General features: G+C 44.8%; 1 protein-coding gene across 2 annotated transcripts in view; it reads left to right on the top strand.

Moving 5' to 3' along the window:
- The window catches only part of ITGA11 (integrin subunit alpha 11), a 206,370-nt gene that overhangs the window by 85,918 nt on the left and 100,380 nt on the right, over positions 1 to 20,072 (top strand). For both annotated transcript variants that reach the window (XM_068108969.2, XM_078771963.1), the window contains exons 7-11: positions 4,773 to 4,921; positions 5,559 to 5,709; positions 6,785 to 6,950; positions 10,551 to 10,624; positions 12,236 to 12,383. In XM_068108969.2, the coding sequence (XP_067965070.2) occupies positions 4,773 to 4,921; positions 5,559 to 5,709; positions 6,785 to 6,950; positions 10,551 to 10,624; positions 12,236 to 12,383 (688 nt within the window). The remainder of the gene's footprint in view (positions 1 to 4,772; positions 4,922 to 5,558; positions 5,710 to 6,784; positions 6,951 to 10,550; positions 10,625 to 12,235; positions 12,384 to 20,072) is intronic.

The raw sequence follows: 20,072 nt of genomic DNA, 5'->3' as shown, positions 1-20,072 counted from the left end.
GAGAAAATGATCCAAATTATTGATCAATGCAGGAAGATCCAAATAATTATTGATCAATGGAAAAATGATCCAAAATATTGACCAATGGAAAAAATTCTCCAAATTATTGATCAATGGAGAAATTATTGAATAAATGGAGAAAATGATCCAAATTATTGAATAAATGGAGACAATGATCCAAATTATTGATCAATGGAGAAGGATCCAAATAATTATTGATCAACGGAAAAAATGATCCAAATTATTGATCAACGGAGAAATTATTGATCAATGGAGAAGGCTCCAAATAATTATTGATCAATGGAAAAAAATGATCCAAATTTTTGATCAATGGATAAATTATTGAATAAATGGAAAAATGATCCAAATTATTGAATAAATGGAGAAAATGATCCTAATTTATTGAATAAATGGAGAAAATGATCGAAATTATTGATCAAACAAACAACAACATGCATTTTAAAGGCCATTTTCCCTGCTAGAGCGGGGGTTAGCCTTGCGGTCCCCATGACAATCTTCTCCATTTTGCCCTATTTTCTGCATCTCTCCTTGTTAACCCCCTTGCCTGCATTTCTTCTTCCACCATCTTTAGCCAAGTCTTTCTCGGTCTTCCCCGTCCTCTGCTTCCTTCTACATTCATTTCCATCACTCTTCTCAACCAGTCACCCTCATCCTTCCTCAACACATGACCAAACCATCTCAACCTGTTCCTCTTCACAGCATCAATCACAGGCTCTATTCCCATCATCTTTCGCAATTCATCATTTGTCTTCCTCTCTCTCAACGATACTCCACACATCCGTCGAACCATTCGCATTTCCACCCTTTCCAACCTTCGTTGCTGCTCTACGTTCATTACCCATGTCTCGCTCCCATAAATCATAACACTTCTCACACATGCAGCATACACCTTTCCCTTCAGCTTCAACGACACTCCCCTCATCATCAGCACGCCACTTAGTTCCCCAAACTTCTTCCATGCACATCTCACTCGAGCAACCGTTGCCGAGTCTGATCCACCTTCTCCATTCAGCATGTCTCCGAGGTAGCAAAATGTTTTCACACCTTCCAGCTTCACGCCGTCTCCAAGATCCAACTCAACATCTCCTCCATCTGCAGCTCCCTCTGTGCACACCTGACACTTGAATGTAGCTGCCACACTGGTTAATGACCCTCTCAGACCACTACATTTTTGATGAACCCACTCAGCGCACATTGTACATTGAATGGAGTTCACTCTGACACCCTTCCTACACACAGCACAGGGCCACTTCCCAGTTCTTTCCACCTCACCACATGCTTTACCACTTGTCATCACCTTCGTCTTTCCGATATTCACCTTCAGACCTTTTGTCTCCATACATTCCTTCCACGTGTTCATCTTTTCCTTCAGTCCATCCATACTTTCCGCAATCAACACCAGATCATCTGCATACAACAACTCCCACGGTAAACCCTCCTTTACGTTCTGAGCCAGCACCTCCATCACAGCTACAAATAGTAGTGGACTTAGTACCGACCCCTGATGCACTCCCACCTTCACCTCAAACTCACCACTGTTCCCGTCCTTCGTCCTTACAGCTGTGCGCGCTCTTTTGTACATTGCCATCACTACTCTGATCAACCATTCCTCCACTCCTAACTTCCTCAATGCCCATGTCAATACTTTGCGTGGTACCCTATCGAATGCTTTCTCCAGATCAACAAACCCAAGAAACAACTTCTTCCTCTTCTCCATGTACTTCTCCTGCAACTGCCTCACAATGAAAAGTGCGTCTGTCATTCTTCTTCCTGGCATGAATCCAAACTGCATTTCGTCGATCTTCACTTTCTTCCTTATCCTCCTCTCCAACACCCTTTCCAATACCTTCATTCCATGCTCCAAAAACTTTATCGCTCGGTACGAGCCACACTCCAGAGGGTCACCTTTCCCCTTGTATAGAGGGACGAGGGTACTCAGTTCCCAAGCCACTGGAATGCGGCCTTCTTTCACCACCAGATTACAGATATCTGTCATTCTCTTCACACCCCAACTTCCTGCTGCTTTCAACATATCTCCCACAACTCCCGTCGGCCCTCCCGCTTTTCTACCCTTCATTGCTTTTTTCGCTGCCTCAACTTCCTTCTCAGTTATCTTCTCTTCCGGTCCTAAAACTGGGTTACTCTCTATGTTGCCATCCCATTCATTCTCTGTATTCAACAGCATTTCCATATATCTTTTCCATCTTCCTTTAATTCCATCTGGGTCGACAACGATTTGTCCCACTTCATCCTTCAAGCAACTCACCCCCATCACATCACACCTCTCTTTCGCTATCTGCTTTGCAATCCTGAATACTGCTCTCTGACCCTCTTCCGAATCCAAGCGTTCTCCGAACATTTTCCTACATGCCTCCTGCGCCTTTGCTACCTCTTTCTTTGCAGCCTTCCTGGCTGCCTTATAACTTTCATGCTCTGCTGTTTCTGCTCCCGTACCCTTCGCCTTCTGCCACTCCTTGAACTTCTTCCTCTTCACGTCAATCCTCTTTCCAACTTCATCATCCCACCACCTTGTTTCCGAGTGCCTCGGTGGTCCTTTTGTCCATCCACATACCTCACCAACGGCTCCCAACAGACTAGCTTTCATTGACATCCAACACTTTCAAGCTCAACCACATCATCCTCGACCCTACTCAGCCTCTCTTTTAATGCCTCCCTTACTGTCACCTCTTTCAACCTCCACACCCTCATTCTCGGTTGGTACTTCACCCGCCGAGCTCTCCCCACACCTTTCACCCTTACGTCGCAGATAACCAAGTGGTGCTGTGAAACAGCCTCCTCCCCCGGGATCACCTTTGTGTCCCGGAGGTGCCCCCTATCTTGCCTACGCACCATCAGGTAGTCAACGGTTGTCGTCGACCCACCTGACGTGTATGTAACAAGCTTATTATCCTCTTTCTGGAACTGAGTATTACAAATCAACAAATCAGCTCCATCAGCAAACTCCAAAATCCTTTCACCTTCTCAATTTCTCACACCATATCCGTAACCCCCATGAACTCCCTCAAAACCATCAATACTCCTTCCCACATGTCCATTTAGGTCTCCTCCTACCACAACAACTTCCTCATCTTTCACGTTTTCCATCAGCTTCTCTAACGCACACCAGAACGTGTCATTTTCCTCATCACTTCGACCAACCTGCGGAGCATATCCCAAGATGACGTTCACCAAGAGCTTTCCAATCATCATTTTCACCATCATCAACCTATCACTCACTCTAGTCACACTCACCACACTGTCTACAAACTCCTCAGAAAACAGGACACCAACACCATTCACGCCCTCCGGGCACCCTTGCCACACAAACTTGTATTTCTGTCCCTGCCTACCCTTCACCATTCTCACACCACTTCCCTTCCATCTCGTCTCTTGCACACAACATATGTCTACTCTTCTTCTGACCAATACTTCCACCACTTCTCCTGATCTCCCTGTCATTGTCCCTACATTCCATGTCCCAAACCTCAGAAACCGATCTCCACTTTGGGCTGTACCCTGCCCATATGTAGTTGTAATTGTCATGGTTCCCTTTTTGAGGCAATGTTTTTATGGCCGTGCCCTTCCTGATGCCAACCCTCTTAGTCGTCTTTTACGACACGCAGGGATACGGTGTACCTATTCTTATCCAGGGTACACACCGGGAAACGTTAAAAACATGGAAATTCTGGGGGTTGGGGAGGGGGGGGGGGTGGTGTCAAGGGAAAGATAAAATGAAAATAAACCCCTTCAGCCGGCACTTAGCTTGGCGTCCCAAAGAGTACTTTCAGGAGCTTGGCGGCTGTTGAAACTGGGGTAGCCACTCATGTGGGAAGTGGTCCAAAATGGCGGTGTCGAACACCGCGCGTCGAAGACACAACAAGCGTGAGGTGAGCAGATTAGACGGCCTCCTTTCGATTCTCTACCGTCAAGTCCAAATGCGGCCTTCAGCTTCCAAGAGCCCAGCAGTTGTCCAAAACCTCGTGTGGGGAAATGTGGTATCTGTCCGTCGTCTTGTCCACCGTCCACACGCGGCTCCAAGCTCCGGCATGAGGAAGCCCTCCGTCCGCCCGCACGCTTCGCCAGGCCCCGATGCTTTATACAACTTGCTTTATACGCATTGTTAAAAGTAAATAATGACAGTTGTTTTCTTTCACAATCCTGCGAGATTTCCAGAACTCCTCGGCGTCAAGGGAAAGATAAAATGAAAATAAACCCCTTCAGCCGGCATTTAGCTTGGCGTCCCAAAGAGTACTTTCAGGAGCTTGGCGGCTGTTGAAACTGGGGTAGCCACTCATGCGGGAAGTGGTCCAAAATGGCGGTGATCTAAATTATTGATCAATGGAGAAAATGATCCAAATTATTGAATAAATGGAGAAAATGATCCAAATTATTTATCAATGGAGTTCAACGATGCTTGAATTTATACCAGTCCACAGTGTAAAGACCAAATGAGAAAATGTACATTTTATGACTTGAACAGAGTGGTGGACATGTTTAAAAAGATCAAAATAAATGTACACTTTCCTTGTAAACCCACTTTAAATAAATAAATATTAAATAAATAAATTCCTTGTAAAATAAATGTACACTTTCAATGTATATTGTAAACCCGATGTTCATATTCAAGGGTGTTATTATAATGTGTTTCTCTACAGACTTTAAAAATCAACAGATACAACAGATAAAATCAACCGCCATCTGTAAAAATGGCTTTGTGAAAGTTTCTTTTTCTCACTGATGGGCTTTTGCAGGTAGGCCTGGTGCAATATGGAGAAATAGCCGTTCATGAATTTTCTTTGAGTGACTACCAGACCACCGAGCAGGTGGAATATGCTGCACGACACATCCAAAAGAGAGGAGGTCGTGAGACCCGTACTGCCTTCGCCATCAACTTCGCACGGTAGGCATTTGTATTTATTTGTTTAAATTGGAATTGCAATATGCAAATAACACTGTGTTAATAATTATAATAAGTACTATTATGATAACAATAATTGTGCGATATCGAAATAATTAATATACCTTGCAGGAATGTCAAATGTTAGTGGAAATGTAGGAAATCATGTTTTTAAAAGTCCCATTCTTCATACATTTTCTAACTTCCTCGTTCAGCGTAAATATTAAAGTTAATTTTGTCAAGAATATTTCGTTAAGTATTCACTTGATTTCCTGCACATGCCTGGGATTCATGTGTCTATAATGATTGTTTTTGTTTGTTTGTATACAGAGTCAAGCTTTTGTCCACACGGTAAATCCATTGGCTATTTCTGCGTTCTCTTTACATAATATACATGTTTTCCCAATTCCACCCAATTATTTTCTGACATGAATTTTCCAAAAAACTTTACGTAATGAATGTTCCATGTTCCTTCCAACCTTACTTAAGGTTGCCAAAATTGATTGAAATCTACACTGAAAATTTAACGTTTATTGACACTTAGCAGTTAAATGTGTGGTTTATTGAAGGTATAGCTGTAATGTTATGGGTTATGAAGACTAATGTGAAAAGTTTTCCTCTCTCCTTACCTGTTTCCCAGAGAGGAAGCATTCAGCCCAGCGTTTGGGGCAAGAGAAGGTGCTTCAAAGGTTCTCATAGTGGTGACAGATGGTGAATCTCATGACAGTGATGATCTGAAGAGAGCTATTGCTGCGTGTGAGAATGATGGAATCACTCGCTATGCCATTGCTGTATGTAGCTCTAGCTCATGGAACAGGACACACTATTACACTAAAATGCAATCACATTCATTTCTGTCACTGATTGTGGCCACTTTATTTTGTTCCTTGTGGGATTCCTGTGTTTTCTCCTTACTGAGATTCTGTACATTTCATTCATGCGCATTGTAAAGAAAAACCCACGATGAAGCTACCTGTTTAATGAGGCCAGCAAACATTTGTAAGCAGCGCCCATTTCATGTCTACTAGGCTTTGTCCTTTAATGTCTATTAGATGTGAACAGAAACGAGCACAAAACCAGTACATAACTAGAACAGCGCTCGGTGGAGCGCATATCTCCACCAGGCTGAAAAGTTTACGTGTTGCATTCCACTGATAGGCCGGATCTGCATCCAGTCCTGAACCAAAATGTAATCGGCTTGTTCTTATCACATATCTAACTCATTCATCATGTTTTGTCATAACCCACCCACAACCTTTTTGAAATATCGTGCTATATATAGTTGTCCAGATTTCTCAATGGTGAAGAATCACTTTAAAAATTCAGAAGTGGATCGGGATCTTCACCAAAATGGGATAATTTCGTCTTTGTCACACACCCAACCCGTCCACCAAATTTTGTCCAAACCCATCCACAACCTTTTGAGATATCCTGCTCACAGACATACAGGGGTGAAAACATAACCTTCGGTGGTGGAGGTAAAACAAAGATCTTATATCCTTTACTTAGATCTATAGTCGATCATATGAGTTCTTCCTGTTTCTCTAGGTCTCTGCATAGAAGTATAAAACATACAACACATAGCAAACACAGAGACAAACCCCAAATTAACGTGAGCTGAGGGTTTCACTTTAAATGTTTATTCTTTCTTCAACTTGACCAAACCGGCTGTCTGAAGCTTCAGTTTCCCCCCTAAGATCTCGTTTTAATGTATCAACAGTCTGCTTCTTCCACACTGCCCTCACGTGTATTGGTCCTTCCTCTGTGTTTTTTTTTTTCACGAGTCTTGTCTGTATTATAATTGTTGTGTTCAAAACTGTTGCGTTCTTTTCTTTTGAGAGAGTAATGGATTTGTTTGTTTTCTAGGTGCTTGGATATTATAAGCGTAAGAACATTGATCCCTCTGGGTTCATCTCTGAGATCAAGTCAATTTCAAGCCTCCCACTTGAAAAACACTTCCTGAATGTGGCGGACGAGGCAGCGCTGAATGACATTGTGGCCACACTTGGGGAACGGATATTCAGCTTGGAAGGTGTGGGTTGCATAGGTTTAAATATTTGAGCATACATCACATATTGTAAATGTGATTTTTTACGGAGTAGCCCGTAGGCCAAAGCCGTCTGGAACAATGTTTGTCTGTCCGTATGTATGTATGTATTTATTATGTATGTCCCTCACAAACGTACACCAATCAGAGCAGAAGATCTGGTCACATGACAGGGGTGATGTAATGTGATTACGTCTGTGGTGTCATTACGATGGCTGACTCCACACACCGCTATGTTGATTCCTATGCCATTCAGGCAGAACATATCGTCGAACCTGTCAAATATCACAATCGCCATGCTCTACCTTTACGTTTTTCATTCAGTGTGAAACACAAACAAACCGATTGTTAAAATGACCATCAAATATAGAAAGCATGGGCATTACGGCTCTTCCAACCATGGGCATCGAATGCTTTGAAAATGTGGGTGGGACATTGCCTATCTGAAGCATGAACCAGACGAATTGTTGAATTAAGCTTCACAAGAGCTTGCAGGGCAAACAAGAAGCAAGCTGAGAAGACGTTCTACTTAAGGAAACATGCGGCGCACCTCTGGCACCATGTTACCAAACACCTTCTGGTATCCCTGTATAAAAAGTGGGGGGGGGACATGTCCCCCCCCGTCCCCCACCTTTCGACGCCCATGCTTCCAACGACATAGTACGTATAGGCCTTAGGCTTCATTCCTTTATGCCTCACCTTCAGGCCTCTTCGGACAAATTAGCCCAGGTTTATTAATACAGTCGTATCGTTTTCGTAATAATAATAATATCGTTAATAATAATAACAATATAGTAAATATAATCATAACACTGCAGTCCCTTTGTTGTGACTGCAAAGTTACTGGATTGAAGTGGTGTATGGTTCATCGTTGACTCTAAACATATAGAATAAACCAGTATCTCAATGCCATCTCTTTACTTCCATGGTGACAGACAGCTTGGAGACTTAAAGTACTTCAAAATAATTTAATACTTAATTATTTGCTAACTGGTATCCCCACCCAGAGCATTCAGATCGGGAAGTTGGTCTTTGTGAGCTTCTTCTTCGACCCTTTGCTTTCCACAGCCTGTGTTTGACGAATCCAATAAATATATCAGTTGTTCCTTCTCTCAGTCTCGAGTCCTAAGTCAACAATCCGACAAGTAGGGAAATGCCATCTAGTAGGGAAAATAGCCTTTAAAATGCATGTTGTTGTTGTTGTTGTAGCCCCACCCAGGTCATACTATCGTCGTCAACTAAAGCATCAAACAAGCCCAGCTACGCCGCTGTTAGACTTTCTGTCTTGTTTTATTTAAACATGTGTGGCATGTAAGACACTCTGTTAACCTTCCTTTCACCTGATTGAATACTATTTCATTTTCTTTCCCAAACATTCCCACTCAAACATGGCATTTTTGTTTTGTACTTTGCTTATGTGATGTGCTATGTGGCATCCCAATACCTGGAGGGCATGCCCAAACCTTGATAAGGTCTATATTAAGTACTTTACTCCATTCACCAACATATGCCAGTTGTTTGACAGGATGACGCAGAGGTGTCGACTGGTGGCAGCCTGGAGTTTGCTCTTTTGGGTGTCAGTTGGAGGTCCAATTCCTTTCATTTGATACCATAACAATGAATGTGTTGAAATAGGCAGCAGCTTATTATTTTGGCCGTATTCACTGTCGAACATGAATCCACAGTGAATTTCATTGCTCTACAGCAATACCAACTGAAGTCCTAATCTTCATCAATGATCTCTTGCACTCTCTGGAAAGTCCTCGTTATATATATATTTTTTACTGCTGACTCCACTGTCTGCCGTAAATCTCTCATCTTTCAGTTAGGCAGGCAGCGGCCTCTTTCCTCTCTTCAGACCTTGACAAAATCGCAAGCTGTTCAAACACTTGGAATATGTCTTTCAATCCTGACAAATCTCACACACTCACTATCTGTCTCTGAAACGACTGTCTGGCAAACCCTCTTGTCTACTTTCTTAACAATCCTCTTGAGGAAGTTCAGTCATTCAAACTCCTGGGTCTCACTATCAGCCATGATCTTTGTTGGGCAAACCACATTTCAAAATTGGCCTCCAAAGCCAGCTGCCGACTGGACATCCTACGTCGTACTAAGTCCTTCTTGGCACACCTGAACTCCTATCCACCTACAAAGCTTTCATCGCAGCCTTATGGAGTACTGTTCTCCCCTCTGGGCCTGGCTCCCCTGCTTTACACCTTGCTCAGCATGACACCATGAAAACCAAGGCCTTCAATATCATTGGAATCTCCCACGATTGGCTATCACTTCACCATTGCAGACAGGTCGCTGCTCTCTTTGTCTTCTTCTGCCATCTTTCTGGTCTTGCACCGTCTGTCCTCTCCATGCTTTGTCTCTCCACCACAGGTTTCTACATGGCGCACTGCACATGGTCCACCATCAACCCCCTTCTCGTGAAACTCCCAAAATCCAGAATCACTGTTCCCCTCCAATCATTCTTTCATCCCTTGTTGTCCGTGCATGTCTATTTTCTTCCTCGGTCCTGCTGTTGGAATTTCCCCCTTCTCTTTATGCTGCCCCTTTTGTTCTGTTGTATCCTGATCCATTCCATGTTCTCGTTCTTCCATGAGCCTTGACTCTGTGTACAAAACGTAAAGTTGGAAACAGATCAAAGATCAAAAAAGGTTGTTGAAGATCTCTTAACTGTGCAGTGTGGGATGTTTTTAATACTATATGCAGACAGGACTCGACTCCACATCTTCCAACATGATTGCTTTTCTGCTCTCGTCATTTTTCACATTCATTATTACTGTCTGCTCACTCATGCTCTGCCATCTTTCTTATCAATCTTCCTGCTCTCTCATAAATTTGATAAGATCTCAGGTCCACCATGACTCATCTCTTGCTTGTAAAGTGTCAGATCCTGTCAATTATTCTTACTCATCATTCATAAATTACATCCTATGCTCTCCCCATCCAACTCACATCATCTCACTGTTCCCATGCACAAGCATCATCAGTTCTCTTTTCTGCACATTTTCCCGACCCCCAACTTATGTGGGACTCGCTGGCACTCTCCTCCCATAGAAATAGAAAGCAATATCTATTGATGCTGCTGCTGCTGCTGCTGATGATGATGATGTCATGCTGAAAATGCTGAAAATGACAATTTTTTGAGGGGAGAATCTACGTGTCTGGAATTATGCTGGTAGATTCTAAGATCAATTGTAGCTCCATTGTAACCACATTGTCATTCTAAGTTGCAAGGTAAGCCATCGTTGATAGCAATACCATTCAGGTGCATACTGTCATAATCACACCTTGAGCTGAATAAATGAACCCAGGAACAGACCCTTGAGTGGATGACTGAAGGAAAAAGAGTTTTTTTTAATGCACTTTCTTTTGCAGTATCTACAAACATATTGCCAAATTTTTAATTTATATTCAAATGTTAGAACATTGGAACAAATGAGTAGATTTTATTTTACATTGTACTACTTTTGTTGAAACACAGCTACCTTGCTAGTAGGCTATAGCATGTTCAAGGTGTATCACTTTCAAGGTGTTATGCGATTATGTATTCTGTAAGTGCTTTTGTATTTGCAGGATCAGTCAGTGTAAACGAGAATTCGTTTGACATGGAGATGTCTCAAGTTGGATTTTCGGCATGCGCAGTGCAGGTAAGGCAGAGTTATTTGGGGTTTACAGGCATTGGCATATTGTGCACACAGAGGGATGGAGGAGGAATAGGAAGAGGACGGGGGCAGTTTAGGCTGAATCATGTTCCTGCATTTTTTGGGAGCGGAATGTGTGGTTGGTGAGGTATCATACGTATAGTAGGTACGAATCACAATTCGTGAAATCAAAGCCATTATTTCTGATCTCTGGTTCATGCTTCAGTTTTATGACACCTTTAGAGTTCAAGACTCCGTTTCTGTTGAACACTGATATAGAATGTAATTTGCACAATCTGGAAAGGTGAAAAACCAACTGAAGACATCCCAATGTCAAATACCACCTGGCTATTCACTAAAATATAATAATCATCCAAATATTGCATGTCTTGATGGACATTGTTTCCTCTGCTAACATGACGTCACAATGAGGCTTAATGACGAAATCCTTTTCACTGATGCTCTCCGGACCCCTCCCCCCCTCCCCCCACACGCCTAGCAGGAGTTTTGAGCGCTAAGTTAGAGCTAAAACTTTCGTTGAGATTGCTGCCGATAACCTGTCTATACTCTTCATCAAAGGCCACCCTGGGATTTTTCATGCCCACTGACTAATGCTACCAGGCAGTACACCTCGTTTAAGGTCCATCTGTGGGATGGCAAACTTTACGACGCAACTTCCTGCCTGCGAAGCACAAATTGGATGGCTTGGAGTCAGTCCGGGAAAAAGAGCCAAGGGCAGAAACTGGGCGAATAGCAAAACACCACAGCATGCGCGGCTTAAAAAGAAAGAAAAACAAATCCCCGGATCCTTTCATTCAAAGCATATATGAAAGATCATGTGTAAAATCGATTTTATAACAAAGTTACAGTGAAACAAACAATCATGCCAGGTAATGGGATGGGGTAAAAATTTAAAAAATAAATTCCCCCGATCCTGAAAGTAAAACAAAAAACACACACACATACAGGAGTATAGCCTGGTGTTGGCTTAGCGGTTAGGGTGCAAGCTTGGGATCCTAGAATCCTGGGTTCAAATCCCAGTCAATCACTGAATTAACGCCAGGGGGGTTGACTCAGCCTGTCATCCTTCTGAGGTCGGCAAATTAAGTACCAGTTTACTGGTAATTCCCTGTGTGTCTCAAGAGGCGACCAACAGGGTTGGCGGCAGGAAGGGCATCCGGCCGTAAAACATTGCTTCAAAAATGGGACCATGGTGCCCAAAAAAGGCCAACCCCGCTCTGCGGGGAAAAATGGCCTCTAAGGGTGGTTCTTTTTTGTTGGTACACATACAGGAGTATGTATTACCCTTTCTTTGATGCATATATGAAAGATCTTGGGTAAAAACGTTTTTATAACAAAGTTATAGAGACATAGCCTGAGGCCATAAAAGACCCCCGATTGCATTATAAGGGTTATCTTGAGAAATTGTATCCTAGGGTTAAGAACGAAGGTGATGATTAGGGGGTTGAGGCTGTTTTAGGTGTGCACAGTGGAGCGGCCTTTTCCTCAAAGTTTCATTTGTTTTTCATGTGGACTTGATATGTACATCATCTTTTTAATATGAGAACTGCTATCTTACATCCATGTTTATATGAGTGCTATTTTGTGTTCCATTAGAATAATGGTGTTCTTCTGGGAGCAGTTGGGGCATACGATTGGATGGGTACAGTGGTGCGACAGCGTGGTGATCACGTTATGGTGCCATCTCGCTCCGCATTTGAAAGCGAGATACCGGATGAGCTTAAAAACCACGCAGCTTATTTGGGTGGGATATCTTTGTTGCTGTTGTTTGCTGTGGCATTTTGGATGGATCCTTCCTGAATGAGTGTATTTGAATAATGTCTTCATTAGTCCCCTACCAGTTTCACTGGAGGGGACTGTAGGTTTGCTCTCCGTCTGTCTGTCCATCCATCCTACCGTTCCATCCATTTGTCCGTCCAACCTGTGGTTTTCCAGACTTTTTTTTCCCATACCCCTTAACATATTCAACTGAAACTTGGTGCATTGCTTTATTATGATAAAGTTACAGAACAAGTTTGCTTTTGGGGCGTTTTGCCAATTTTTCACAGTTATGCCCTTTTTGGACTTAGAAAATATCACATATTATACATGGCTCAGTTTTCCAGACTTTTTCCCCTTACCCTTTAACATATTGAACTGAAACTTGGTACATGGCTTTATTATAAGTTACAGAAACTGCGACTTATTCTGTAGCTTTGCATACCTAAAACAATTTGTTCTACTGTATAATGCTCACAAATGCTGAGTGATTGGAAGAAGAACATTCATTGTGACCATTAGGGGACATGTTTTGCAAAGTAATTTTCCCTTTTGTTTATTTATTTTTGATTCGTATGATATGTCATCCAGATCATACTCTACTGATTTTTTTTTAACAAGAAAGAGAACAGTCCAATAGCCTCAGACGGTAGGTAATTCATCCTGTGGACTTCCTGAGGCCCTTAGGCAGCAGTGAGCCAAAACCAACCAAAAGAGTCTAATTTGTACCTTTTATCTGGTGTTATGTGTTACCTCCCCAAGCTCCGGTTACGGTGCCCCTCAGAGTCTCGAGCTGGAACACGGCAGAAAGATTTGTTATTTTGACTGTTCTAATAAACCATGGTAAAACCACACCAATGCAATTGTGTAGAACAAAATAAGTAATTGTATTAAGAACTCTCACATCTACAATAATAACACTCTTAAAGAAAGTACCATGAAAATATCGCTTGCATCAAATGAACAATACATATGATGGGACCATCATTCCCCAATGCTCTCAAAGCAATAAACTCACGATACGCCAAATGTTAGTGGAATGTAACACTCCCCAAAGTCCATGCATGAATCCCCATGCGGGGTGAATGTTGAAGTCGTGCAGAACAACAAGAACAGGCAGTAATCAGTGCGGCTGCGAATGAGGAGCTACGAGGTGAGAGGTCGATATGGAAATTGAGCTGATATGGGAACCACTGGCGATCCACACGATGATGTCGATATGGAAATTGAGCCGATATGGGAACCAATGGCGATCCACACGATGATGTCGATATGGGAATTCCAATGACAAAACACGAAGCACCAGGCAGACGGCCTCTTCGAGGAAAAAATGGCCGATCGGCCTGTAATGGAGGCGCTCGCTTTCCCACCAACAATATATAATATTGTAATAAATATATAAATAATAGCTCACGCTGGGTAATAAAACCTGAGACGCAGGTTTAATTGCAATCGCAATATAGGACGATGTCGCGGGCAATCCCTTTCATGGGAAGCTTCAACTCATTCGCGACCAATATCAAAAAAGTCCACCCGCAACCTCGATGCGACTTACGGCTGTCTCTCTCATCGCCGTCTCCTCTCCCCCCGATCTCCTCTCTCCTCTTCCGGTTTCTTTCCCGCGTTTTCCTTTTTCCTTCACAAACATTTTTGTTTAACCTTTCACTAAAGTCATCTCCATTTCACACAGAAATGTTACCAACAATACGTAGTGTGTTCAAAAAGTATCCGACCTTTATTTTTCGTGCGTAAAAAAAAAGAAGCTAGGGAGGCGTTGATTGGTGCACGTATGTAGGCGATCCTAATGCGCACGCGTGAATTTTTTCCCACCTGCAGAAGCTGTCATTCGACGGCAGACCGCCGATGAGTGAGGACATGTAAGTGAGCGCCGTCGGATTTTCGTTTTTGACAAAATGACGGAAAAACTTGAACAACGCTACTGCATCAAATTTTGTGTAAAGCTTGGCGATTCCCAAGTGGAAACGATCCGCAAGATTCAACACCGTTCATTCCATTATGAAGGAGGATTTGGGCTTCAGGAGAATCTCAGCGAAGTTCGTACCAAAGCTGCTAACGATTGAGCAGAAGCAACTCCGTTTGGAGATCGCACAGGACATGCTGGAGACTGTGAACAGCGATCCCAGCTTCCTCAACACAGTGATCACTGGCGATGAGTCCTGGGTTTATGGGTACGACCCAGAAACCAAGTTGCAGTCATCACAATGGAAGCATCCAACATCCCCGAGGCCAAAACAAGTTGTTACACAAAGTTACACAAAATTTGATGCAGTAGCGTTGTTCAAGTTTTTCCGTCATTTTGTCAAAAACGAAAATTTGACGGCGCTCACTTACATTTCCTCACTCATCGGCGGTCTGCCGCCGAATGACAGCTTCTGCAGGTGGGAAAAAATTCACGCATGCGCATTAGGATCGCCTACATACGTGCACCAATCAACGCCCCCCTAGCTTCTCTTTTTTTTACGCACGAAAAATAAAGGTCGGATACTTTTTGAACACAGTAGTATTACCTGAAACTAAAAATCCTACAAGTATATAATAACAACAAAGGCGGAAGTGACGAATCCATAACACTGGTTACCAATTAGTAGTTCCCAGACGCTTGTTACCCTCGCCTGAGGAGAGGGTATTGCATTTGAGTCCGTTTGTTTGTCTGTTTGTCTGTCTGTTTGTCCGCACAGAATAAATATGATTTTCTCTGCAACCGTTGGTCCGATTGACAGGAAATTTTCACCATAGGTGCAACTCCAACAACTCCAAATAGGGTCCCCCATGTGTGAAGTTATGAGAATTCTTTCTGCAGATACAGGACAATCATATGAAGCATTTGGCACCAAAAAACGGTTATTATTGAAAATGTCTGGGTTGGGCTATTTTCATGTCAATTTATGCTGTACTAAAGGGTTGGGAATGGTATGAGATTGGAAGTGCTTGAAACACTGGAGGAATCATGCACTAAACCATCCTCGACATGTGTGTGTGGTGTTAAACCATACACACACACGCACACACACACACACACACACACACACACACACGCACACACACACACAGATACACACGCACAATCGTAGTGTAATTAATGTGAGCTGCTTATGTTTCCTCTCAGATTTATCATTTATACAGTTCCATTGCCTGGAGGGGGAAGGAATACATATTGTTACGGGACCGCGGCGAGGATGTTGTTTGCCGAGCGGATGGCCGCCGCGCCCGAACAGTTACCCCGACTAACCCGATTCCTGAACGTTGGCCGAATCGCGCCACAGATATTCAATGGGGAAAAGACTAAAGCGAAGGATGTGAAGAAGAAGAACACCAAAGCAAAAAGGTTGGAAATGCTACTAAATTTATTCCTACTATTTACACAATCAAAGAAACCAAGGAGAAGGAAGGATAATAAAATAAAAACAGAAGAAGAAGAAGCGGACACAGTGAACCTTAGCTTATCTATGGCAGTCTTACTTAGAACCCTGGACAGAACAAACGAAAGACGGACTCACACGAATTGGGAATTTGCAGGCAGGAAGGATCGGAAGGAGGAATGGCTTGGCGGGGGAGGAAGGTTCAGCGGGGATCGGTCGGGCCGGAAGTGGATAGCCGCCGTCAATACCCGAGCTGGGATCGCCAAAACAGGCACGGTTCCAATACTGCACGGCGAAGCCCCTCCGGTGCACCGTGCGCTCTCCAAAGCTCCTCCTTAGAACTCGCTTGCGCTTGGCACTGCACACTCAGCACTTGCCCTACTTGGCACTTCGCACTTCGCCGCTCTGACTCGCTTGCACTTGATCGTCGCACGTATCTCTGCATGTATCTCTTTGGACATATATCTTAGGACGTATCTCTCTCAGGACGTTCCTCTCTTGCTTTCTTGCTTCGCCCTCGTGCGCACTTCTTTCCTCTCTCTTAGTCCAACAACTTCAAGGCTTTTGCGCGCGCTCTTTATAGCGCCTCAGGCGATCAAGCCGCTGGTGTCCAGGACACGCCCCATCGGTGAGCTCGCCTCGGCCCTGATTGGTCGGCACGGCCCTCTGGCTCCGCCCTTGATGACGATGGGCGGGCACGCCCAGGAGTCGGCAGCTCCTCCCCCTTCTTCTCCGAGCCGACCTCATGGCGAATGGAGTCGCGGAGGGAACAGTTGGCAATTTGTTGGAAGGGGAATGTGAAGGGAAAGGGGATCTACTCTTATTTCACTTGGTGCAATGGAGTATTTCAATTAATGGAAGACACAGCCTTACACTAATGCACATAATAAGGATATAACTACTGAACAGGGATATATGGTGTCCTTCGTGTATGTTTTATGGAATTAACTACGGGAACGCCCTTTGTCCTTTATACAACAACAATTGCAGGAAGGAGGGTGACATTTTACAACAATTCATTACACAACAATAAATAAAAAAAACATTCTCATATCCACAACACTGCACCCTCCTCCCCTTAGGCACGACTCGGGCCGATGAACTTTAGCTTTTAGTGTGGCACGTAGGTGTAATTCCCTCTACATTTAACCTGACCCTGAGTGCGACAGTTTTAAAACATAAATAAATATGTCCCGCTGCTCCATTGCACCCTGCCTAACAGATTCACGCCCACAGCTAACCGAATTGCGGAATCGTCTTCAAACTATACATTTACGGTGGGGGCGCATTATTTACAATGGCTCTACTTTTATTTACAAAACGCAACCCAGGACCTGTGATCGTTCTTTTGGGGGGGGAGACAGTCTGCCCTGTATCGATGCACCATGAAAGCACCCACAACGCACCAAAGCACCCTCAAGCACCAATCGGTGCACAGTCATCACTGTTCAATAATAAAAATAAACCGACAAACCCTGCTGGTGGTCTCTTGCTCTTCGGCTCCCTCTGCTGGCTATTGCTATCTTCCTGATGTTGTCATCTTCTTTGCTGGCGGCCTATTTGCAATAATAAAATGCATCCAACGTGTCCATTTTTATTTATTTATGGCCCACAGGGCCGACTAGTGTGGTTCACCTGTGGGGCATAGGTGCCCTGTGACCAAGGTCCGCCAGCAAGATCTCGGGCCTTCATGGCCGGTTCCAGCAGAGGGGCCATGCCCCAACCCATGGGGTCCATAAGTGGTGCTCAGCCACAGACATGTGGTCCAAAATGTGGTGCATCGATGCAGACAGCTGGTTCTGGGAGTTCCGGGCGCACAATGGCGGACTCCCGCACGCTCCCCTCGGCGCCCAGTGGCGCACAGTCCTCATGTGGGAGACAAAAGGGGGAAAAGACAGATGAGCGAGGGGTAAGGTCACAAGGGTACACATCAATAAAGGCAATGCAAGGCAAGGTGCGTATGGAGACGGAGCGGAGAAAAGCTCGTCCCTACCGTACGTCACCCCCCCCTGTCACCTACTCTACCCTTGCCCTTACCCCATATTTACAACAATCTACACATTTACAAATTCGTCACTACGTCACGTCTCCCCATATCTCTCCTATAACAAATTCGTTCCCACAATCCCTCTAACCAAATTTGCCATCACCAATTCATCATCAATCCTCATAAGGAGGGAGAGATGGAACACCAGCACAATATCACACCCACGTCATGATGCGTCTCACAATCCAAACATTTGCACCAAAATAATAAAAACCAACAAACCATGGCATGGTGTGGAGTACCATCGTTACCTCAGGTGAGTGGATGTAGATGGTGCAAGGAGATTTCAAACCTAACTATCTTCTAAATGACATTAACACACTTTACACTACCCGGGGTCTTTCCCTGCCAATCCATTGGCCAACTTACACTATGGGTTCTAAAAACCAATTCCCATTGACCAAACTGTGGTGCTTCTCAATTTGGGGTCTCACTCCCCCGATTCATCTCCCGGTGCCCTTGCACAATTTCTGGGCTGAGTCGTGTAGCTCTCCCAGCAGGTCTACCCACCTGCACACCTCCACCACTGTAGTTGCCTCCGAGCTTACCTAGCTCCTCACCCTAACCTATCTAATTGGGGAAGGCCCCTCCTGGCTCTGTCACCCCTTGGTGCCCTCTGGCACTGAGCTACCCGGGTCCGTCCTCCGGATCCTCGGGCCCCATCCACAACAACTACCGGCTCCCAGAGCCCACCTGCGGCCTCACCTGGCCGACATCCTCACAGTGGTGGAGTGCCCAACCAACTACACACACTAACAGGCTACACGCCCAGCCATTTCCACGTCACTAATGCACCCATCCAAGTACCATTCTTCCACCACGCACCACAGATGCCAATATCCAACCACAATTTACCTGTACCCTCTACCTAACACTTACACTACCCTCCCCGGGTATTCGTGATGGGGTCCATCCTCCTTTCCCCCATCCATACCTTCGCACCATCCACTCCACTCCACAGTTTCCACCATACTCACTCCATGACCATCCATTCCAATACTCCATACCATTTATTCCATACACCTGTTTTTCCAGACACCTGTTGTTGCACACCTGTGCAATCACACCTGGTGCCACCTGCACCCTCCTTCCTTCCTGGACCATTTGGTCAGCACAACTCATCACTATCACTCACTCAAACACTGCTCCATACACCTGTCCAGTTGCACACCTGTGCAATCACACCTTTTAACCATACACACGGCATCATCTGAACTACCTGTTGCCCTGCTAACTTAGTGCTCCCGGTCTTCCCTTTAAACTAAGCACATACCACGTCATTATCATCCACACTAATCTACCTGCGTCCCCACTACAGGTATCATTGTCACTACCTAATCTTACCGTTACCTAAGGTCATCTTCTCTATGTCCCTACACACAATATCCTAACCCTCCCGGGCTAGTTTTCACTGCCATAAACCCCATAAACCTATAGCTCCTTTGCCCCCGCTGTGAGAGATGGCAAAGTTGCCATCCCACCACATCGGGCATCTTCCACTACCAATTTGGCTCATCCAATTGCCCAATCAAAAATTTTCCAATCACTACCAATTCTCTGCCAATCATCAATCTGCCAATCCTTTGCCAATCATAAAATTTTGTTTTTTAATTTCGGGGCCAAAACACTATCCTCATCACAGTCTACTCGCTAGAGCCTCTCGGTGCGCCAATTCATCTCTAAAGCTCGGCTTCGCAAAGCCGAGCAATGAATGCGGGTTGCTTGGTGCCGGCGGCTGGATGCGTCCGGCATTCGGTGCAGGGACGGGGGCTTACCTGCGCCGAGATCCCACGCACCATCTCGGCACGGAGCCGTCCAATGGCCCAATTTCGACCTGCCGGAACGCCTCAACCACAAAGGGTTGTCATGACGACCCTTCCTACAGGGCCGCCCGCTCCGCTTAGTGGAGCACGGACGCGGCCGTTCAAAGCGCGGCCCGGCGTGGATCTCGCACGGCGGTTCTTTCGAAACCGCCGCAGATCCCCGCGGCACGCAAAGCTGCCTGGTTCGCACCGAAGGCCCGATTCGGCTATACGTCGCTCTAACCGCTAACCCGGTTAGCGTCGATGCTCCATTCGCATTCTTACACCCCGCAGCCCGTTCCTTGCTCATACATCCAGCCGTCTCCATGCTCTTTGTCATTGCACCTTCCCTGGCACACCCAGGTACACTCGTTCCGCTTACAGACTTTGTCACACACCTGACCACCGCACACCTTTGCACACACACGTCATTCGCACACCTCACC

Source organism: Myxine glutinosa, chromosome 2 (genome assembly GCF_964187855.1).
Source record: "Myxine glutinosa chromosome 2, kmMyxGlut1.1, whole genome shotgun sequence".
In the NCBI taxonomy this organism is placed as follows: domain Eukaryota; kingdom Metazoa; phylum Chordata; class Myxini; order Myxiniformes; family Myxinidae; genus Myxine; species Myxine glutinosa.
This window is presented reverse-complemented; position numbering and strand designations above follow the sequence as displayed.